The sequence below is a fragment of the Drosophila grimshawi genome, unplaced genomic scaffold (assembly GCF_018153295.1).
Source record: "Drosophila grimshawi isolate 15287-2541.00 unplaced genomic scaffold, ASM1815329v1 contig_1367, whole genome shotgun sequence".
NCBI classification, from domain to species: Eukaryota; Metazoa; Arthropoda; class Insecta; order Diptera; family Drosophilidae; genus Drosophila; species Drosophila grimshawi.
In genome coordinates this window covers 12,723,887-12,747,552 of record NW_025062889.1, presented here as the reverse complement: position 1 = coordinate 12,747,552, position 23,666 = coordinate 12,723,887, and the positions used below count along the sequence as shown (strand labels likewise).

The following is a 23,666-nucleotide window of genomic DNA, read 5'->3' as shown; positions in this document are numbered from 1 at the left end:
ACAGACATTGTGAACAAAAACAAGGGGAACGTTGCAGTCAGGTGTAACCGACTGCTAAATACTCTGATACCAATAAGTTATACCATCTGATAACAGGTGCCACTGAAGGGGGTGGGTGTAGCCAAGGAATATCGATCTTTGAAGGAGGTTCCCAGTAATCCATCCTGAAATGTGCCTTTAAAACTGCGCTAGATGTAGGCTTTTGTTAATTTTGCGGGGCGGAATGGAAGTGCTCGGAACAAATTTTGGAGGAGTTTCCTCGTAATATTCCATCCAAGGTTGGTAACTATAGCTCTTACATTGATGGCGGGAGTGGGCGTGGTCAACCAGTAATATACCTACCAAATTTGACTCTGACTCAAAAACTGCGGAAGATATAGCCATTTAACAGTTTTAGGGGCGGGGTCTTGAGGCAGCGGAGGTAGGCATGGTACATGCCAATCTTTGAAGGACACTGCGAACAATCTACAAACTAAATTTAGTGACTGTAACCTTAAAATTGTGGGAGATATGTGGCATTATCTATTATTACACTTTTATCACTCCATCTCTAAGTTTCCGCTCATACAGAAGAACAGACACACCGACGGCGATTGCGCAAAGCCAATACACTATAATACCTATGGTATCAGAGTATAAATATTGGACATTGGTATCAAACAAACGCGGCTGCTTAGGTTAAGTTTCTGCATGACATCATTAATTCAGATTGGAAAGTCAACATGTGCAACGAATCACAAAATTAGAGGCGCTGCATTGGCTGCCCGCCCAACTCATAAAACATAACGGAGCAGAGCGCGAAATTCTCAAGTGAATAATTTACGATGTCAAAGCTTAATGGCAAACTTTCCAACTTTATTAAAAAATTTATTAAAATGTTGCTAGACCAGAACCTATATAAAGGAATGCACCACCGACGAGCCATTAGATACAATTGGTATTCAGCACAGGATGCTCTTCAGATTGATCAAGCAAGCGTCGTTGACGGAGAAGGTGGCCTCCCAGGATGGTTTTATCTATCTGTACCGAGCTATGAAGTTTATTGGTTGGATACCACCAAAGGCAGTTCTGTTACGCTATGTGTATTTCAGTTGGACACTGATGGCTTTTGGATGGCACACCGTCTACTTACCACTGGGTTTTCTGGGCAGCTATATAACGCAAATTAAGTTGTTTACGCCGGGCGAGTTTCTAACGTCGTTGCAGGTGTGCATCAGTGCCTACGGCTGCTCGACGAAAGTAATCATCATCTACTCGCAGCTTTGGCGCCTGATTAAGGCCAGGGAATTACTGGACAAGTTGGATGTGCATTGCTCCAGTCTCGAGGAACGCGAGAAGATTCATCACATTGTCGCGCGGTGTAATCACGTCTTTCTCATATTCACTATTATCTACTCCAGTTCTGGGGTCTCCAGCTATCTCAGCTCCGTACTCAGCGGTCATCCTCCCTATCAGCTATATAATCCATTCTTGGACTGGCATGATGGCACACTCAATTTGTGGATTGTCTCCACGTTTGAGTTTATGGTACTGGTGGGCGCTGCGGTGCAGAATCTGTTGTCGGACACCTATACGTTGGTATATGGACTCATTCTGCGCACTCATCTAGAACTACTCAACGGGCGTATTAGTAAGCTGCGCACCAACCCAGAAATGACCGAGGACGAGAACTACGAGGAACTGGTGAATTGCGTCTTGGATCACAAGCTGATATTGGAGTTAGACAAATCATAGATAATTACTTGACAATATTATGTGACTATTTCTCTTCACAGATACTGCGCTCTTATTCGACCTGTCATATCGGGCACAATTTTCATACAGTTTCTGCTCATTGGCGCTATCCTTGGAATTGCCTTGATCAATTTATTTTTCTTCTGTGATCTTTGGACGGGCTTCGCCTCCGTCGTATATATTGTCGCCACTCTGCTGCAGACGTTCCCCTTCTGCTACATCTGCAACCTGGTTGTCGATGACTGCGAAGCCCTTGCACATGCCATCTTTCAGAGCAATTGGATAGGTTCCAGTCCCCGATATCAGTCCACTCTATTTTACTTTCTACACAATGTGCAGCTGCCCATCGTTTTCATCGCCGGCGGTATCTTTCCGATATCCATGAGCAGCAACATAAGCGTAAGTTAGGCAGCCTTCATTATAGTATACAATTATATTTATTATTATTTTTTTAAATGTTGTTTATTTTTCTATTTTAAAGGTAGCCAAGTTTGCGTTTTCGGTTATTACCATCGTTCAGCAAATTAATCTTGCGGATAAATTAAAAACTGATTGATTGAATATGATGTTTATCAATGTATAAATTATACAAAGCAAACCTTTTGTGTTTAGTTTAATGTGCTTATGTCAAATCGTTTAGTGTAATTGATTAAGTGTTTTAATAAATATATTTATGCTCCATAGAAAAATAGTAACACTTTAGCAGTGTTGCTTGCCAAAATTTCCTAAACTGTACCCTCCACAAGGGTGCCGACTGGAAGTAACATCACATTGGTTCGCAAGGTGCCGATCTTGTTTGTAAGGGGCAAATCAATTTGTTTTCCTGTACCGCTGCTCTTGATCGATCCAGTTGGACTCGAAAAGAGTATCCGCTAGTTTATTACAGTCATCTGCCAGATAGTTGCACAGAATGCAGAATAGCGTTGTCTCTAACAGCACCCCTATCATGAAGGACATCGCCGAAATTCGTGAGCCAATGTCGGAAAAAATTACAATGTTGATTATGGTAAGCCCCAGAACAAGACCCACTACCAAGAGTTGCACAAAGATGGTGCCACCAATCATGGGACGCAAAGTATCACAGAAGCTGAAAGCAGGAAGGTAAATTAATGAAGGCATCAACTCTATCTAAACCACTGAATCACCTCAAAATCACATTGTGATCCTCAATGCAATCAACGACTTTTGGCAACGCTGATCCGACATCTCATTAGAATCATTGCCGAACTGTCAGCAGACGATCCGCAAAGCTACCCAGGTGAGCGCGCAGTGGGAGCACAAAATATATCGGATAACAATCGACGCAGACGTCCTGGAAGCAGGCGCCCATCAAGGCAAAGTACTCGACCGACTGTACACAAAGCCAGTCCAACCAGGGATAATAGTTCTGTAACATGGGCACACCCATGGCGATGGAACTTAGGAATGTATTCGTCGCATAAAGTAAGTAGACGGTCATGAAGCAAAAGAAGATGCGATTGCTGCCCGAGAGAGCACGATGGGGTCTGTCCCACTCGCTAGGCTTCGTCAGTCGTCTGTCCAGCTTATCCAGTGCAAGATTGGCCAGATCGAAGCGCTTTACTAGCACCCAGACAACGATGACCTTGGTGGAGCAGGCCCATGCATTAAAAGTCACCTGCAGCGAAGTGAGATTCTCACCCGGCGACAAATCGGAGAAATGTGACATGTAGCCCATTACGAAGCCAATGGGCTGATAGAATGTGGAGCATAGATTCAGCGCAAAGGACCACAGACAATATATGAGAAGTAAGGTGTTGCGGCGGAGTACGTATGCCCATCAGGAAGACGCAGCGTAGCAAGTATAGCGTTGCCTTGCGTAACTCAGCTGGGACACTATCCGGCTGCGGATAGATGCTGTGAAAGATTTTGCGGAACACCATTTTACAAGTAAAGATATCGATAGCCTTCTGAGGCGCTGTCTATTCAAGTGCCTCTGTGATTATAAACCCATCAGTGTTCGGCGCTGTGCACAATTCATGGCTAGCACTTACAAACGCGTTAGTTGAAATCAATTGAAGTCAATCAGACAGTTGTGGAGCTAAGTGGACCCCTTTCGATGAGCCATATAACCCTAGATCCTGGCTGTTGCTGTTGATTTAACGACTTGTCAGGTAATACTTGGATAAGTGCTAAAATTTGCACTACCCTCTTAATATTTTATGAGTCCTGAGCGCCGCTTCTCGACAGGCTGTAGCCATTCTTATTGACCTCTCGTCACGTCAAAACGCATGTGAATAATTTAAAGTATGAAAACATAAAGGCACTTTTCCACTGCATTGTTGAATATGTAGGTGCCAGTACCTATATAAAGGAATGCACCACCGACGAGCCATTAGATACAATTGGTATTCAGCCCAGGATGCTCTTCAGATTGATCAATATATCAATATAACGCAAATTAAGTTGTTTACGCCGGGCGAGTTTCTAACGTCGTTGCAGGTGTGCATCAGTGCCTACGGCTGCTCGACGAAAGTAATCATCATCTACTCGCAGCTTTGGCGCCTGATTAAGGCCAGGGAATTACTGGACAAGTTGGATGTGCATTGCTCCAGTCTCGAGGAACGCGAGAAGATTCATCGCATTGTCGCGCGGTGTAATCACGTCTTTCTCATATTCACCATTATTTACTGCAGTTATGGGGTCTCCACCTATCTCAGCTCCGTACTCAGCGGTCATCCTCCCTATCAGCTGTATCATCCATTCTTGGACTGGCATGATGGCACACTCAATATGTGGATTGTCTCGACGCTGGAGTATTTAATAATGGCGGGCGCTGTACTGAAAGATCAGTTGTCGGACACCTATACGTTGGTATATGGACTCACCTTGCGCACTCATCTAGAACTACTCAACGGACGTATTAGCAAGCTGCGCACCAACCCAGAAATGACCGAGGACGAGAACTACGAGGAACTGGTGAATTGCGTCTTGGATCACAAGCTGATATTGGAGTTAGACAAATCATAGATAATTACTTGACAATATTATCTGACTATTTCTTTTCTCAGATACTGCGCTCTTATTCGACCTGTCATATCGGGCACAATTTTCACACAGTTTCTGCTCATTGGCGTTGTCCTTAGGATAGCCCTGATCAATTTGCTCTTCTTCTCTGACGTTTGGACTGGCCTCGCCTGTACCGTGTTTATCGTCGCCATTCTGCTGCAGACGTTCCCCTTCTGCTACATCTGCAACCTGGTTGTCGATGACTGCGAGGACCTTGCACATGCCATCTTTCAGAGCAATTGGGTAGGTTCCGGCTCGCGATATCAGTCCACACTATTTTACTTTCTGCACAATGTGCAGCAGCCCATCGTTTTCATCGCCGGCGGTATCTTGCCCATAACCGTGAGCAGCAACATAAGCGTAAGTTATGCAGCCTGCTATTATTATTCTTTTAAATTTGCCATGTTTTGTTCTTTAGGTAGCTAAGTTGGCATTTACGGTCATCACCATCGTTAAGGAAATGAATATTGCGGATAGATTCAAAACTGAATGATTTCTGGAGTGCACTCCACATATTTATATATTATTCAAAGCAAATCAGCACACCTTTTCGCATAATTTAGTGTAGTAATGACAAATCGTGTGGTGTTTGTGTTTTTCAATTGATTAATTGTTTGTTTATAAGTGTATTTACGCTGGAAATAAACCAAGTAACTTATTAGCAAGTTGGTATTCAACATACATTTTCTTACATTATTTTACATAATTTGTGACTATTTGGGAAAATGTAATTCATTGTGATACCGTAAATATAAAACGAAATAAGATAAGAATTCTGGAGTCGGGTGAGATCGATTACGATATATTCGAGTATTTATGAGAATTTATTCTCAATTAGCTTGGGTATTTTGACGATCGGGCAGTTGATAAAAAATAGGTCAATGTATGTTGGATATCAATTAGATATCTCTACATTAAAAATTGTGGCTTTCATTGCTATCGGAAAGCGATACTTAAATATATTCGTGAAACGGAAGCACCTATCGATAAAATAAAATAAAAATGATCTGCCTGGGGAATACAAGAACTTCAAATCCACATACAAAGTCTTTAGCTCTTCATTCGGATAGGCAGATGGACATGGGTATATTGATTCGGCTTGATTGGGTAGATTTAAGCCTGTTGTTTTAATTACAAACATAATTGACGCAATTTAGGCGCACGCTGTGTTTGTCATTTTTATCATTTATTTAATTAATGTCAACTAATATCAATCGACTCAGAAAACTACAAGAGTCTAAAAAAAAACGGAGATTAAATTAAAAATAAAATTTAATACTTAAATAAAAATACAAATAATAATAAATATTCTCAAAATCTCCGGCGGTATTTATATGTAAAATTGTCAATTGGGAAAACAGAGAGAAAAAAACCCATTCAGAGCAAATAAAACTAGTATAAATTAGTAGATGGCCATGCTCAAATACATGCATGTTATTTGTGATTGGTCGTATAAGGGTCGTCTAATTCCTTTGACATTTTGGATTTAATTTCGCTTGGCTCTAACAATTTCAGGTTAAATGCTCTGAAATTTATGTGTAAATTTGGATTTTAAAATTTCACACGAGTTCAAGATAATGAATCTGGTTTTTTTTTCAAATAGTTTTAAAACATCATTTAATAATACAAAAATTAAAAAATAAATTAAAGTTTATAATAAAGTACATTGTGGTAAAAGGAATGAGAAAATATAATTTTTTTTAGTTATTACAACACTTTCTAGACATTGTGTAATATTACGCAGAAAATGGATAAAAGCCCAAATATCCAAATATATTTGAGATTAATAGAAAAGAACACAAGCACAACTACACAAGAAAATTATTTTATTAATTTCTTCAATTAAATATATACAATAATATCAATTAAATTAGTTAAGTTAAGAAAAATGGCCAGAGCACAGCGAAAACACGACCGATCACAGCGAAAGCTATGACGATTGATGACGCGACTGCTTTGGCTAAGTTTCTTCAAGCCATCATTAATTCAGGTTGGAAAATCAACATGTGCAATGACTCCCAAAATTAGAGAAAACTCTCAAGTAAATTATTTAAAAAATTAAAATTTAATAGCAAACTTTTCGACTGAATTAAAAACTTTAATAAATGTTGCTAGACCAGCACCTCTATAAAGGAATGATAGACCAACACCTATATAAAGGAATGCACCACCGACGAGCCATTAGATACAATTGGTATTCTGCCCAGGATGCTCTTCAGATTGATCAGGCAAGCGCCGTTGACGGAGAAGGTGGCCTCCAGGGATGGCTCCATCTATCTATACCGAGCTATGAAGTTTATTGGTTGGATACCACCAAAGGAAGGTCTGTTACGCTATGTGTATTTCAGTTGGACACTGATGACTTTTGCATGGTGCACCACCTTCTTGCCACTGGGTTTTCTGGGCAGCTATATAACGCAAATTAAGTTGTTTTCGCCGGGCGAGTTTCTAACGTCGTTGCAGGTGTGCATAAATGCGTACGGCTCCTCGATAAAGGTGATCATTGTCTACTCGCAGCTTTGGCGCCTGATTAAGGCCAGGGATTTGCTGGACAAGTTGGATGTGCGCTGCACAAGTCTCGAGGAGCGCGAGAAGATTCATCGCGTTGTCGCGCGGTGTAATCACGTCTTTCTCATATTCACTATTATCTACTGCAGTTATGGGGTCTCCACCTATCTCAGCTCCGTACTCAGTGGTCGTCCTCCTTATCAGCTATATAATCCATTCTTGGACTGGCATAATGGCACACGCAATTTGTGGATTGTCTCGACGCTGGAATATTTGATAATGGCGGGCGCTGTACTACAGGACCAGTTATCGGACACCTATTCATTGGTATATGGACTCATCCTGCGCACTCATCTAGAACTACTCAACGGGCGTATTAGCAAGCTGCGCACCAACCCAGAAATGACCGAGGACGAGAACTACGAGGAACTGGTGAATTGCGTCTTGGATCACAAGCTGATATTGGAGTTAGACAAATCATAGATAATTACTTGATAATATTATCTGACTATTTCTTTTCTCAGATACTGCGCTCTTATTCGACCTGTCATATCGGGCACAATTTTCGTACAATTTTTGCTCATTGGCGTTGTCCTTGGAATTGCCTTGATCAATTTGTTCTTCTTCTCCGACGCTTGGACTGGCCTCGCATCAGCCGTGTTTATCGTCGCCATTCTGCTGCAGACGTTCCCCTTCTGCTACATCTGCAACCTGGTTGTCGATGACTGCGAGGACCTTGCACATGCCATCTTTCAGATTAATTGGGTAGGTTCCGGCTCGCGATATCAGTCCACACTATTTTACTTTCTGCACAATGTGCAGCAGCCCATCGTTTTCATCGCCGGCGGTATCTTTCCGATATCCATGAGCAGCAACATAAGCGTAAGTTATGCAGCCTATTATATTTATTATTATGTTTTTAAATGTTGTTTATTTTTCTATTTTAAAGGTAGCCAAGTTTGCGTTTTCGGTTATTACCATCGTTCGACAAATGAATATTGCGGATAAATTCAAAACTGATTGATTGAGAATAATACTTTTTAATTTATATATGATAAATCATCATTATGCAAAGTAAATTAGCAAACATTTTTGTGAAGTTCATTGTGCTTATGTCAAATTGTGTTTTTCAATTGATTAATTGTTTTAATAAATATATTTACGCTGGAAAACCAAGTAAATGTTGGAAAATAAATCAAGTTCGCCTTAATAATTATTAAATAATTAGAGTCTGTTAAGAGTGTTGTAAATTATAGTGGTAGAGTGAAGCTTAAAAATAACTGTATTCAAAAATCGCTTATGTTGCAAGAGGGTAGTGGATATTACCACTAAGCAGACAGTACATTTGTGTAAGAGAGTTGCGAAAGGTGAGAGCGGCAGTTCGCTGTTGATGGCCTACTTTCAGGCATCAACAACGCATTTTCCTCATATTTGTTCCATTCACCAACAAAATTCAATGTTCATGGTTTTAATTGGCCATACTTATTTTATTCGGGTGCTTTGGATTGTTTTTCCGCTAAATTCATTTGCTTAACCAGAGAATGAGAATTTTGTAGACTGCAGAATATAACACTGTAATTATACGAATAAAATATAGTTTATGTATTTTTTATAAGCCCACTTACATTCAGATTGGTAGCCACAAAAACTTTTAACATATTGCCAGCCATGAAAACAATGGGCTACTGTAAGGATTGCAAAAACTTAAGCAAAGTTTTCCTGTACCGCTGCTCTTGGTCGATCCAGTTGGACTCGAAAAGAGCATCCGCTAGTTTATTACAGTCATCTGCCAGATAGTCACACAGAATGCAGAATAGCGTTGCCTCTAACAGCACCCCTATCATGAAGGACATCGCCGAAATTCGTGAGCCAATGTCGGAAAAAATTACAATGTTGATTATGGTAAGCCCCAGAACAAGACCCACTACCAAGAGTTGCACAAAGATGGTGCCACCAATCATGGGACGCAAAGTATCACAGAAGCTGAAAGCAGGAAGGTAAATTAATGAAGGCATCAACTCTATCTAAACCACTGAATCACCTCAAAATCACATTGTGATCCTCAATGCAATCAACGACTTTTGGCAACGCTGATCCGACATCTCATTAGAATCATTGCCCAACTGTCAGCAGACGATCCGCAAAGCTACCCAGGTGAGCGCGCAGTGGGAGCACAAAATTGATCGGATAACAATCGACGCAGACCCATCAGGAAGACGCAGCGTAGCAAGTATAGCGTTGCCTTGCGTGACTCGGCTGAGACACTATCCGGCTGCGGATAGATGCTGTGAAAGATTGTGCGGAACACCATGTCACAAGTAATGATATCAATAGCCTTCTGAAGCGCTGTCCATTCAACTGTCTCTTTTTATAACCCAACGCTATCCTCTGTGATTATAAACCCATCAGTGTTCGGCGCTGTGCACAATTCATGGCTAGCACTTACAAACGCGTTAGTTGAAATCAATTGAAGTCAATCAGACAGTTGTGGAGCTAAGTGGACCCCTTTCGATGAGCCATATAACCCTAGATCCTGGCTGTTGCTGTTGATTTAACGACTTGTCAGGTAATACTTGGATAAGTGCTAAAATTTGCACTACCCTCTTAATATTTTATGAGTCCTGAGCGCCGCTTCTCGACAGGCTGTGGCTATTCTCATTGACCTGTCGTCACTTCAAAATGCATGTGAATAATTTAAAGTATGAAAACATAAGGGCACTTTTCCACTGCATTGTTGAATATGTAGGTGCCAGTACCTATATAAAGGAATGCACCACCGACGAGCCATTAGATACAATTGGTATTCAGCCCAGGATGCTCTTCAGATTGATCAAGCAAGCGCCGTTGACGGAGAAGGTGGCCTCCCAGGATGGTTTTATCTATCTGTACCGGGCTATGAAGTTTATTGGTTGGATACCACCAAAGGAAGGTCTGTTACGCTATGTGTATTTCAGTTGGACACTGATGGCTTTTGGATGGTACACCGTCTACTTACCACTGGGTTTTCTGGGCAGCTATATAACGCAAATTAAGTTGTTTACGCCGGGCGAGTTTCTAACGTCGTTGCAGGTGTGCATCAGTGCCTACGGCTGCTCGACGAAAGTAATCATCATCTACTCGCAGCTTTGGCGCCTGATTAAGGCCAGGGAATTACTGGACAAGTTGGATGTACGTTGCTCCAGTCTCGAGGAACGCGAGAAGATTCATCGCATTGTCGCGCGGTGTAATCACGTAGTTCTCATATTCGCCATTATCTACTCCAGCTATTCGGTCTCCATCTATCTCAGCTCCGTACTCAGTGGTCATCCCCCCTATCAGCTATATAATCCATTCTTGGACTGGCATGATGGCACACTCAATTTGTGGATTGTCTCCACGTTTGAGTTTATGGTACTGATGGGCGCTGCGGTGCAGAATCTGTTGCCGGACACCTATACGTTGGTATATGGACTCATTCTGCGCACTCATCTAGAACTACTCAACGGACGTATTAGTAAGCTGCGCACCAACCCAGAAATGACCGAGGACGAGAACTACGAGGAACTGGTGAATTGCGTCTTGGATCACAAGCTGATATTGGAGTTAGACAAATCATAGATAATTACTTGACAATATTATGTGACTATTTCTCTTCACAGATACTGCGCTCTTATTCGACCTGTCATATCGGGCACAATTTTCATACAGTTTCTGCTCATTGGCTGTGAACTTGGACTAACCTATATCAATTTGTTCTTCTTCTCTGATCTTTGGACGGGCTTCTCCTCCGTCGTATATATTGTCGCTATTCTGCTGGAGACGTTCCCCTTCTGCTACATCTGCAACCTGATTATCGATGACTGCGAGGCCCTTGCACATGCCATCTTTCAGAGCAATTGGATAGGTTCCAGTCCCCGATATCAGTCCACTCTATTTTACTTTCTACACAACGTGCAGCAGCCCATCGTTTTCATCGCCGGCGGTATCTTGCCGATATCCATGAGCAGCAACATAAGCGTAAGTTATGCAGCCTATTATATTTATTATTATGTTTTTAAATGTTGTTTATTTTTCTATTTTAAAGGTAGCCAAGTTTGCGTTTTCGGTTATTACCATCGTTCAGCAAATTAATCTTGCGGATAAATTAAAAACTGATTGATTGAATATGATGTTTATCAATGTATAAATTATACAAAGCAAACCTTTTGTGTTTAGTTTAATGTGCTTATGTCAAATCGTTTAGTGTAATTGATTAAGTGTTTTAATAAATATATTTATGCTCCAAAGAAAAATAGTAACACTTTAGCAGTGTTGCTTGCCAAAATTTCCTAAACTGTACCCTCCACAAGGGTGCCGACTGGAAGTAACATCACATTGGTTCGCAAGGTGCCGAACTTGTTTGTAAGGGGCAAATCAATTTGTTTTCCTGTACCGCTGCTCTTGATCGATCCAGTTGGACTCGAAAAGAGTATCCGCTAGTTTATTACAGTCATCTGCCAGATAGTTGCACAGAATGCAGAATAGCGTTGTCTCTAACAGCACCCCTATCATGAAGGACATCGCCGAAATTCGTGAGCCAATGTCTGAAAAAATTACAATGTTGATTATGGTAAGTCCCAGAACAAGACCCACTACCAAGAGTTGTACAAAGATGGTGCCACCAATCATGGGATGCAAGTATCACAGAAGCTGAAAGCAGGAAGGTAAATTAATGAAGGCATCAACTCTATCTAAACCACTGAATCACCTCAAAATCACATTGTGATCCTCAATGCAATGAACGATTTTTAGCAACGCTGATCCGACGTCTCATCAGAATCATTGCCGAACTGTCAGCAGACGATCCGCAAAGCTACCCAGGTGAGCGCGCAGTGGGAGCACAAAATTGATCGGATAACAATCGACGCAGACCCATCAGGGAGACGCAGCGTAGCAAGTATAGCGTTGCCTTGCGTGACTCGTCTGGGACACTATCCGGCTGCGGATAGATGCTGTGAAAGATTTTGCGGAACACCATTTTACAAGTAAAGATATCGATAGTCTTCTGAGGCGCTGTCTATTCAAGTGCCTCTGTGATTATAAACCCATCAGTGTTCGGCGCTGTGCACAATTCATGGCTAGCACTTACAAACGCGTTAGTTGAAATCAATTAAAGTCAATCAGACAGTTGTGGAGCTAAGTGGACCCCTTTCGATGAGCCATCTAACCCTAGATCCTGGCTGTTGCTGTTGCTTAACGACTTGTCAGGTAATACTTGGACAAGTGCTAAAATTTGCACCACCCTCTTAATATTTGATGAGTCCTGAGCGCCGCTTCTCGACAGGCTGTGGCTATTCTCATTGACCTGTCGTCACGTCAAAATACATGTGAATAATTTAAAGTATGAAAACATAAGGGCACTTTTCCACTGCATTGTTGAATATGTAGGTGCCAGTACCTATATAAAGGAATGCACCACCGACGAGCCATTAGATACAATTGGTATTCAGCCCAGGATGCTCTTCAGATTGATCAAGCAAGCGCCGTTGACGGAGAAGGTGGCCTCCCAGGATGGTTTTATCTATCTGTACCGAGCTATGAAGTTTATTGGTTGGATACCACCAAAGGCAGTTCTGTTACGCTATGTGTATTTCAGTTGGACACTGATGGCTTTTGGATGGCACACCGCCTACGTACCACTGGGTTTGCTGGGCAGCTATATAACGCAAATTAAGTTGTTTTCGCCGGGCGAGTTTCTAACGTCGTTGCAGGTGTGCCTCAGTGCCAGCGGCTGCTCGACGAAAGTAATCATCATCTACTCGCAGCTTTGGCGCCTGATTAAGGCCAGGGAATTACTGGACAAGCTGGATGTGCATTGCTCCAGTCTCGAGGAACGCGAGAAGATTCATCGCATTGTCGCGCGGTGTAATCACGTAGTTCTCATATTCACCATTGTCTACTGCGGCTATGTGCTCTGCACCTATCTCAGTTTCGTACTCAGTGGTCGTCCCCCCTATCAGCTATATAATCCATTCTTGGACTGGCATGATGGCACACGCAATTTGTGGATTGTCTCGACGTTTGAGTTGATGGTAGTGATGGGCACTGCGGTACAGAATATGTTGTCGGACAGCTATACATTGGTATATGGACTCATCCTGCGAACTCATCTAGAACTACTCAACGGACGTATTAGTAAGCTGCGCACCAACCCAGAAATGACCGAGGACGAGAACTACGAGGAACTGGTGAATTGCGTCTTGGATCACAAGCTGATATTGGAGTTAGACAAATCATAGATAATTACTTGACAATATTATGTGACTATTTCTCTTCACAGATACTGCGCTCTTATTCGACCTGTCATATCGGGCACAATTTTCATACAGTTTCTGCTCATTGGCTGTGAACTTGGACTAACCTATATCAATTTGTTCTTCTTCTCTGATCTTTGGACGGGCTTCTCCTCCGTCGTATATATTGTCGCTATTCTGCTGGAGACGTTCCCCTTCTGCTACATCTGCAACCTGATTATCGATGACTGCGAGGCCCTTGCACATGCCATCTTTCAGAGCAATTGGATAGGTTCCAGTCCCCGATATCAGTCCACTCTATTTTACTTTCTACACAATGTGCAGCAGCCCATCGTTTTCATCGCCGGCGGTATCTTTCCGATATCCATGAGCAGCAACATAAGCGTAAGTTATGCAGCCTGATATACATATTTACTATAATATTTATTATTATTTTTTTAAATGTTGTTTATTTTTCTATTTTAAAGGTAGCCAAGTTTGCGTTTTCGGTTATTACCATCGTTCAGCAAATGAATATTGCGGATAAATTCAAAGATGATTGATTGAATATAATGTTTATCAATGTATAAATTATACAAAGCAAACCTTTTGTGATTAGTTTAATGTGCTTATGTCAAATCGTTTAGTGTAATTGATTAAGTGTCTTAATAAATATATTTATGCTCCAAAGAAAAATAGTAACACTTTAGCAGTGTTGCTTGCCAAAATTTCCTAAACTGTACCCTCCACAAGGGTGCCGACTGGAAGTAACATCACATTGGTTCGCAAGGTGCCGATGTTGTTTGTAAGGGGCAAATTAATTTGTTTTCCTGTACCGCTGCTCTTGATCGATCCAGTTGGACTCAAAAAGAGCATCCGCTAGTTTATTACAGTCATCTGCCAGATAGTTGCACAGAATGCAGAATAGCGTTGTCTCTAACAGCACCCCTATCATGAAGGACATCGCCGAAATTCGTGAGCCAATGTCGGAAAAAATTACAATGTTGATTATGGTAAGCCCCAGAACAAGACCCACTACCAAGAGTTGCACAAAGATGGTGCCACCAATCAGGACGCAAAGTATCACAGAAGCTGAAAGCAGGAAGGTAAATTAATGAAGGCATCAACTCTATCTAAACCACTGAATCACCTCAAAATCACATTGTGATCCTCAATGCAATGAACGATTTTTAGCAACGCTGATCCGACGTCTCATCAGAATCATTGCCGAACTGTCAGCAGACGATCCGCAAAGCTACCCAGGTGAGCGCGCAGTGGGAGCACAAAATTGATCGGATAACAATCGACGCAGACCCATCAGGAAGACGCAGCGTAGCAAGTATAGCGTTGCCTTGCGTGACTCGGCTGAGACACTATCCGGCTGCGGATAGATGCTGTGAAAGATTTTGCGGAACACCATTTTACAAGTAAAGATATCGATAGTCTTCTGAGGCGCTGTCTATTCAAGTGCCTCTGTGATTATAAACCCATCAGTGTTCGGCGCTGTGCACAATTCATGGCTAGCACTTACAAACGCGTTAGTTGAAATCAATTAAAGTCAATCAGACAGTTGTGGAGCTAAGTGGACCCCTTTCGATGAGCCATCTAACCCTAGATCCTGGCTGTTGCTGTTGCTTAACGACTTGTCAGGTAATACTTGGACAAGTGCTAAAATTTGCATTACCCTCTTAATATTTGATGAGTCCTGAGCGCTGCTTCTCGACAGGCTGTGGCTATTCTCATTGACCTCTCGTCACGTCAAAATTCAATTTTTAATTAGTGCACGTGTTTTTGAAACCTTTAATTTCATAATTGAAAATTGCAATTAAAGAACAGTTAAATACAATGACAAACGGCGATTTTGAAATACATGCATTAAAGCAAGATTAAAGCGACTTCAATCGCTGCCAAGCTCATAACAACAATGGCAATTATTTAATTAATAAAATAATACAATTAACATAAAAGTGAAGTGAATATGTAATCATTTAAGAGACAGAAAATGTATAATTGTTATCTCAACTCACATGCTCTTAATAATCGCAATTATGTAATTAAATATGGTACGAAATGCTCCGATAATTCTATATAAATATTCTGATAAGCTTATCATATTACTTAAACCACAAATAGCAATCGTTAAATTACAGTGTAGTTATTGAAAATATGGCTATAATCATTAAATGTATACCAATTACTTTTAGGGATATTACGTTTTTCATGTTTCATGTTTTTCATTACTATATCGCTGGACATACTTTTCACTGAAGTACGAATTATTTTATGTGGATTGAGTGTAAATACCAAGCATATTTGTTGATACATGTATTTAATTATATTAATTAGCGCATTGATCGGTTGCGTACATTTCAGTTTAATAACGTTTAAGTGCAAATAATTGAAATTTGTTGTGCAACAACTGTAATAAATATTTTGTTAAACAAGAGCCTGTTATATAGCATATGGGGCATATTACCACTTAAATCATGCTGGTCATTTCTTTTATCTATTAATGTATCGTTGTATTTACTTTTAAATAGTTCAGCTACAAAGGCTCACTTCGGATAACTATTAACGTATTGTTGTAAAGTTCTTTAAGCACTTTAAGGACCGCCTAATAATCAGTTCGAATTCGTAGCTGCGACAGGTGAATTCGCTACTTATTTTGGTCTGTGTCGGCAAAATGTTCGTAACATGTATTGTCATTGCCGGCAACGTGCTCAGCTGCAGTTTGTTTATTTAATTAATAAACTGTGACAGATTTTGAGCGGGCTCCGAAAAGGTGCAGACTTAAATGGAAAAGTTTTAATTAAGCACTTTAAATTCGAGATGTTAAATTTTAGTTGGAAACATTGAAAGCAGGCCGCCAGAATAACCCACATCCACTCACTTTTACACCTTCAGCTGTACCTTTAGCGAGTCGGAAACTAATTTTTATATAATCAGCCACAAAAACAACAAATGTCGTCCCAACTTTAACAGAGCAAACAGATCTTTGTTATAAAGAGTGCTGAGACAGCGAAATGAGCAAAGAAATATTGTTGTTCGCTTTGAGTAATAATAAATCATAAAATGATATACGTCTAGGATCATAAGTATCTTAATACTTAACACAATACTGCAGCCAACAATTATCTCATATATATACATGTTCTCAGCAGCGTTACTTGAGTTGTTTACTGCAGAGCAGTTTGAATCGGACCATTGCAAAGTGCAAGATGCCATTAAGCGTGCAAGTTGAGTATTTCAAAAAGCGATTGCTCTACAGCCAAATACAGGGTATCATATTGACAAGCACTCACTACCAGCAACTCAGTTTCGCTTGTTTTTCGTTCTCTGGAGGTGCGTGTGCTTGTGGGCGTGGGGTGGAGAATAGGAGGCGGGTCTAGAGCAATCAACTTCAAGGTGGCTGAGTCTCAAATATTTAATTTCTGTTTGCTGTTATTCTAGCTGTAGCTGTTTTTTTTCTCTTTGCCACAGCCGGGTGTGGAGGTGGGTGGGTATGGAGCGATACACATCGCAACAGGTGCCACATTTTATGGCCTAAAGTAAACTCATTTGCACTTGAAACCACAGCAGCATGTCTGAAGCGGGCCACAGAGTATCAGCACTGCGAAATGTTGATATTAGCCATCCGAGTTGGCTCAAATCAACAGTTGACTTTGGGGTCAACTTCAAAACGGAACCTGCTCTCAAGCGTTTCGACTTCAAAGTAAATAAACATTGAATTACATTTCAGTGCCCCGCACTCAGCACAAAAACAGGAAATAGACACAGACTGGATGTGATATGGCCAAGTTGCTGTGCTGTTCTATATCGCCAGGCTTTGTGATTGAGATCAATGTTGTATTGATTGGTCTGGGCATTATATTTCTAGTCGATCTTTACAATCACATCTACTTGCGGTCGAGCACACTCTCCGAGCTTGACATGACCATCGGCCTGCTGGGTTTGTCTGCACGCATATCTTGGATACGAGGCATCTGTCTATTCGTCTATCTACTGTTCGCCATACTGGGCATACGCATGTCCAAGCATCCGTCGATCATCAAGTTTGCCGGCTACATGCTCGCTGGCTCCACCTTGCTGCTCTTTACGATATGCGTTGCCGTGTCGCGGTATCTTTACAGTTCCAGTCTCAGATACTATACGAATATGATGCTGCATACCCTTTGGATGAAGGCACAGATAGAAATGATGGAGGAGCTATTCGATTGCTGTGGCATCCATGGATCTATTGATTATATTATTGCAAATCGAACTTGGTCAATGGCGGCCTGCTGTAACCTACCCGATTGTGATGGTTGTCAGGATATGTTTCATGACTATATGAAAAATATTGAAATGGAAATTGCACGCGATAATTTTGCATTGTTCTTAATTATAGCCATTGCCTTGGCATTAATGATTCTGTACTATAAGTATGCGCCATTGACAGAAGATCCCTACGTACCCGAGTATATGGAGGAGAAGGATGAGTAACACAGGCCGTTACGCTTCAGGAAGCAGGAGGGCTTGATACGCGCAATAAAATTTGATCCGTAGCGATATTTAAGCAGCTGTTTGTATTGCTTATCCTACCATACGGACTGGCTATTAGTAGCTTTATTAACGACCCTTGGCGTGCTTTGGCCAATTGAACTTTAATTCAATGTTGCTATTGCTGCCACGCCCCCCACGACCTGGCGGCAATCGGTGAGTGTGTTTGCCTGCTTGTTGCGCCTCATTAATCGACCTTGTGTCCAATTCACCCCACCTCTGGCCTGGTTGGTAAGGCAACGCAGCCGCGTCTAATGGCCGCACTTAATTAGCTTTCAAAATAAAATGCCCTCGGAATATATTTTAATGGCTTCGATTTCAGTTGTGCTTATTGACAGGATTGAACAAACGATTATGGTTTTACTTTTCGATTTAGCTAGAGATTTATATACATATACGTGAGTATATCCTTTAAATTGAGCCCGCTGATTGTCGCACCACAATGCGTATGATTAATGCACTTTGGTATGGGGTCAGAGCAAAAAGCGGTAAACGCTTCATTTGACACGGCCATTAGGAGCTTTAATAGACTTGTTATGGCATAAACACTCGAAACTTTTAAATACCATCACATCTGAGAGCACTGTCACTGACTCATCCAATGCAGCAGCAACATAAAGTGCTATAAAATTACAAGTACGAGTATTTTCATAAAATGAAATTTTTATGAACTGCAGCATTGTGTCTCCCTATCTCTTCATTTTGCCTCTCACTCTCTCTCTCTCTATCGCACTTTAAGAGAAATAGTTTTTGCAACTTGCTTTGTCATTTTGCAGCAAGTGCGGACTCAGATTGTGGAGGGTGGCTGTGTTGGGTGAGGTTCGGTTGCATCCGTAGCGGTTTGTCTAAGGGAAGCGCCGCCAAAAAATAAACAGCCAAAAAGGATGCGAAATGTAACGGAAGTGCGCGAAATTTTTGCACATTTTTGAAAGCGTCTACTTTCACAGTTGTTGTTGTTGCTACATTTGCTGCTGGTTCTGTTTTAGTTGTTGCTTTCGGTATGTCTGTGCGGGCGGCTAGTGGGCCGCCTGTCCCAACTTTATGACATTTTAATGATGTCGACATTTATGACAGTTGGCTTGAAGATCTCGCAATGCTTTGACAGTTGGCCTTTTGGTAACTGAGCGCCCCGAAATACACTCGTTAAACACTGTGTCAGCCACCGCAAATTGAAAGCCAAAAATATATCGATTTTTTTATTTATTTTTTTGGTTGTTACCGACTTCTTGTGGGTGACAACTGCAGCAATCAAAAGTTTAATAACTAAATGCTACGCGAAAATTAAATAAAGTGTGTAAGGAAAGTTATCAGAGGAATAACCTGAGCTTAAGTGACCTTCCAACTATATTTATTGAGTTCTCCTATCCGTACAATATTTTGTAGCAAACTTTATGGCTAAAACTTATTTTTGAACAAAATCTGAAATTTAAGTATGATTACTTCAATGCTTTCTTTTTTGCTTTGCAAATATAAGACAAGTTGTTATGGGTTGGGTTTATTGTAATATCAGTAAAAAAATAACTTTAAACTATCGTTAAAGGTAAATTCTGATGACATAATCAAACAGACATGGTAAAATCAAGACTCTTCTTTGCCGTGCATATAAAAATAGTATGTAAAGGTAAGAATATTAACGTAGGAAAATACCCTCAGCCAGAGTATACGAAATGGTTGCTCAGGCGAGTTGTTGAAATTAATTTAGCGTTGTTTGTAAATCACACTCACACACTCGCTTACACACACCCCCTCATATACAACAGCGGTGATTTGTTGGCTTCATTGCGGTTGTTTACCTGCTCGCTGGCAAAGGGTCAGACTCGGTAGCCAGTATGTGCTTCAGAGCAGATTGCGATGGATTTGCCTGCAAATATTGTGACATAAATCAATCACTCAGCAAGCAAACAGCATGCAAAACATGACATTTATTAAAATTCGTATGAATTTGTGTGTGTGTGTGGGATGTACGGAAAATGTTATGAATTGCTTGGGGTCTTGTGATTCTATGTACAAACGGACCCATAAGAAATAAGAAGTCAAATGATGTAAAATTCAAGCGCTGAGATTTAATTAAATTCTAGTATAAGCTGACAGTCGTATAAATAAAAAAATATATTGCGTTCGTTTAGCTGAAGCGTTGTTCAATGCAAGAGCTGCACACAAGTTAAAGTTTTCGAATGCCAAAGTAACTTTCAAGGTTAACCAAGGGGGTAATGTGCATATCCTTAAAAAAAAAGAGCCAAATGACAAATGCTTGTTTGTCCTGCGTACTGCCTTTAATTAAGTTTTGTCACGGAAATTGGAGAACATGCAGCATTGACACACCAAACGACAAAGTTTCGCTGACATTTCGCATTTGCATTTTTATTATTCTCATTTTCGTTTTTTTTTTTGTTTTGCTATGTTCAATTATACCGCACACAAAGCAATAATTATTACAGTGCCCAACAGCAACTTGAAATAATTATTTTTATTTTGCAGTAAAATATAACTTAATTGTGCAACTTTGCACATAAATAAAACAGCTAACAATGTGGTGTGATAAAGGTAAGCAAGAAACCAAATAAAAAAGGTCATCAAAGGAAACTTTACTGTTAGCTGACAAAAAAGTTGTCATCTTGAAAGTTGAAGCTGCAAGGGTAAAACTCATTTAGATGCTAATATTTTATTTTAAGCACACTTTAAATATCTGCATATACATATATAAAAATGTAAGATACTAAATATATACATTTGTTTTTTAAAAAAATGTCATAGGGAAATGAAAGTCAAATAAAAGGGAAAAATGATAAATACAGATTTTTTTCGAAAAATATTTATAACACCGAATAATATTCGTTTACTTATATCTTTCTAAATACCTGATTCCTTCGAAGCTCCAATAACTGTCAAGCGTTTTGGTAGTTGGGTTGGGCGTAAAAGCAAAGTTTGAAATTGGATTTGCTTTGTGGAAGAGGAGGCAGAGGCAAAGTCGATTAGAGATTAGGTTTCCATGTGCGGTATGTCAAACGTATTAGCAATCATAAAGAGATACACACATGCACAAACAGGCGAATCCATGCACAGCAAATTAAATAGCTGGCTTGGAATCAGGCCGTCGTTTTGGCACCCTGACATCAGTGTATTGAGTGATCTTTAGATTGCTTGCAAGTCTCTTAATTTAAGATAAGTATTCATATTAGAGAAGATTTTCAAAAATGAACTATGCTCATGAGCTGAAGTCGAATGGAAGCCAACAGCTGTTCTTCTCAGTTATAATACGTACGTGGAATAAGCTTATTAATAAATATATAAAAATAAACACATTGACTAGCCGAAATGCCGTTAAAGCATACCTGAACATTCATTTCAGGCGATGTTGTCGCTGCGTGTTCTACTGCTCAACTTTGACTGTCTTTCATACAAGAAAATTCCAATTCGAGTTAGACAGTAAATATATAAAGCAAATGCTGAAACTTTTACATGTCGCAGCCGTCAACCGTTGCCAGCCAGTCTTTCACCTGGGGCGTCAAACGTGGCGTATGCGCAATATTTGCATAAACAAATATTTAAGCGTTTGCGCTGCTCTTTTGCATTGGATGTGGCTTATAGCAGCTTTTATGTATGTATTTGCCAAGAATTTAGCAAGTTTGACTCGAAGTTTATTTGAACCGAGGCCACACAAAGTTAAATTAACGTTTGGTCTGAGCGAGACAGAAGTGAGGTGTTTGCAGGCATTTGTTCGGTTAGCTTTTTTTTCCTTACTTTTTTTGTTGGTATTTTTCAATTACTCTTAAAGTTTAAATGTTTGACAATTGTTGCTGTTGTTTATGTGCTTGTTTTTCCAGCTCTTCATAATTTTACTAAACAATATTTTTATCTGCTTGTGGGATTTTTGCCACATGCTTCAAATATTTCATCATGTGCTTGTAAGCTTTTTTCGGTTGCAGCATTTGGCACGCATTTAAAGTATAGGCTCTCTTTTCACATCGTCCGGAACATGGTTGGCATTCAAATGGAATATTACACACTTTGCCTCCATTCTTTTTTCTCGCTTGTCGCAAAGTTTTGCATTTGTTGTGCCCCTTGTGGGGACGGCTTCATCTGAGGCTTAATTTAGTTGAGCAGTCAAGTTGATACGAGTTCTTGTTGCTGACTGTCTGGTCGAGTAATTTATCAGCAGACGTGATAGTTGAGTATTATTTCTTTTTTTTTGAACAGCCTAACTACTTTTTAAGTTGCGCAGCATTTGGCCAAGTTCGAAGCCACTTAACTTGTCTGCCATGCCATAGCCATAAGCCATTAGGTGCAAATCAATTTCAACTTACTCACTCACTCCCTCACCCATTCCCACAAATTGTTAGAGGCTTTTGCGTTAATTTATGCCCTGCACCTCCCACAACCCTCTGCATTGTCTTGGCCAGGCACATCAGCAAGTTTGTCAGCTGCGGCTTCGCTCACAAATCTCGCACACAAATCACAAATTGGGTACTTGATTAAACGTTAAGCATTGGACTTAAATGGCCTCAGCTCTTTATATGTGTGCGGCTGGCATTAATTATCCAGGCGCCACTTTGCATTGATTGATTGATTGAACGGTTGTAAGGCAGCCACAGAGCGCAAATTGGATCGAAAATTCCAATTCAAGTATAAAACAAAAATAGAAATGCTCAACAATTTGAAATGCGCTTATTTATAATATGACTATCCAAACATTGATAGCATTGGCAGGCGGGCAGCGACTCATGCACAGCTGCACACAGTTACCTGGTACATCGCCGCCGGTTGTGTTGACAACGAGCGAAATATTAAACCAAAATAACATAACTGCAGTTCCATAAAATGCAATAACCGAGAATTTTGCATTTCTACATAACAACCTGCAGCAGTAGGTCTTCACCAAATAGCCAAAATATGAATGTCAACTGTTACGAAAAAAATAAAAAAAATCATTGTAATACCTTTATGAAAAATAGAGACAAATGAAAAAAATATTATTGCATTGCTTGGGGCAGATATTCAACAATTTAGAACATCAAAAAGAAAACACAATGTAAAAATTCAATATGCAAAACCGTAAGGAAACTTTTTGGTTTATGTTTATACAATAAATGGGCTTTGACAAGACCGCTCGAGCGCCCCGTGATGGTCCCACATAGAACAGAATGCATTTTTTAAATGTTAATCAAATATTTAAGTTTGACAAACTACATTTTAATGCTTCAAATAAAAAGATTCATAAAATATTTACCATATATTAATATTGTTAATGAATAAAAAATCCATTTATAAATTTGATTGTAGATAAGATAAAAAATATATTTATTAAAACAACTATATATGAAATGGCTTTGAAGAGGGGTAGTCAAAAATGATAATAATTTATTTATGCCTGCAGTTCACAATCTTTAAAATTATCTACGACAACCGTGCGAAGAGCGTCTACGGAACTTTAGCTATTGTTAAAAAATAGTTTAAATCAATATCAATTAACTGCAATCATGGAAAAAACTTCGACATCTGAAATGTCGTTAGGAATACAAAACCCCTTTCCGTACCAAAAAAGAATGAAAAAACCCACACACACTCACAGCTTGCGTCTTAAGCCTGTTGTGGTGTTGACAGGCAATT

At 40.2% G+C, this 23,666-nt stretch overlaps 5 protein-coding genes and 1 pseudogene across 5 annotated transcripts; 5 read left to right on the top strand and 1 right to left on the bottom strand.

Moving 5' to 3' along the window:
- The first annotated feature begins 951 nt into the window (after nucleotides 1-951).
- LOC6559645 (odorant receptor 42b) lies at nucleotides 952-2,340 on the top strand. The gene is made up of 3 exons (XM_001986599.2): nucleotides 952-1,718; nucleotides 1,776-2,133; nucleotides 2,216-2,340. Exons 1-3 carry the CDS (start codon nucleotides 952-954, stop codon nucleotides 2,288-2,290), a joined length of 1,200 nt encoding a protein of 399 aa, XP_001986635.1. The 3' UTR covers nucleotides 2,291-2,340.
- A 204-nt stretch (nucleotides 2,341-2,544) lies between these two features.
- LOC6559455 lies at nucleotides 2,545-3,635 on the bottom strand (annotated as a pseudogene).
- A 433-nt stretch (nucleotides 3,636-4,068) lies between these two features.
- Nucleotides 4,069-5,297, top strand: LOC6559454 (odorant receptor 42b). The gene is made up of 3 exons (XM_001986597.2): nucleotides 4,069-4,706; nucleotides 4,764-5,121; nucleotides 5,180-5,297. The coding sequence occupies exons 1-3, from the start codon at nucleotides 4,069-4,071 to the stop codon at nucleotides 5,252-5,254; spliced, it is 1,071 nt and encodes a 356-aa protein (XP_001986633.1). The 3' UTR covers nucleotides 5,255-5,297.
- A 1,672-nt stretch (nucleotides 5,298-6,969) lies between these two features.
- LOC6559103 (odorant receptor 42b) lies at nucleotides 6,970-8,293 on the top strand. The gene is made up of 3 exons (XM_001986596.1): nucleotides 6,970-7,736; nucleotides 7,794-8,151; nucleotides 8,219-8,293. The coding sequence occupies exons 1-3, from the start codon at nucleotides 6,970-6,972 to the stop codon at nucleotides 8,291-8,293; spliced, it is 1,200 nt and encodes a 399-aa protein (XP_001986632.1).
- A 1,727-nt stretch (nucleotides 8,294-10,020) lies between these two features.
- On the top strand, nucleotides 10,021-14,136 carry LOC6571073. Its single transcript, XM_001997243.3, has 7 exons — nucleotides 10,021-10,850; nucleotides 10,908-11,265; nucleotides 11,333-11,399; nucleotides 12,040-12,108; nucleotides 12,676-13,510; nucleotides 13,568-13,925; nucleotides 14,009-14,136. The coding sequence occupies exons 1-7, from the start codon at nucleotides 10,084-10,086 to the stop codon at nucleotides 14,081-14,083; spliced, it is 2,529 nt and encodes an 842-aa protein (XP_001997279.3). The 5' UTR covers nucleotides 10,021-10,083; the 3' UTR covers nucleotides 14,084-14,136.
- A 2,871-nt stretch (nucleotides 14,137-17,007) lies between these two features.
- LOC6559925 lies at nucleotides 17,008-18,075 on the top strand. Its single transcript, XM_001986593.2, has one exon. The coding sequence runs from the start codon at nucleotides 17,310-17,312 to the stop codon at nucleotides 18,000-18,002; it is 693 nt and encodes a 230-aa protein (XP_001986629.1). The 5' UTR covers nucleotides 17,008-17,309; the 3' UTR covers nucleotides 18,003-18,075.
- The last annotated feature ends 5,591 nt before the right edge of the window (nucleotides 18,076-23,666 follow it).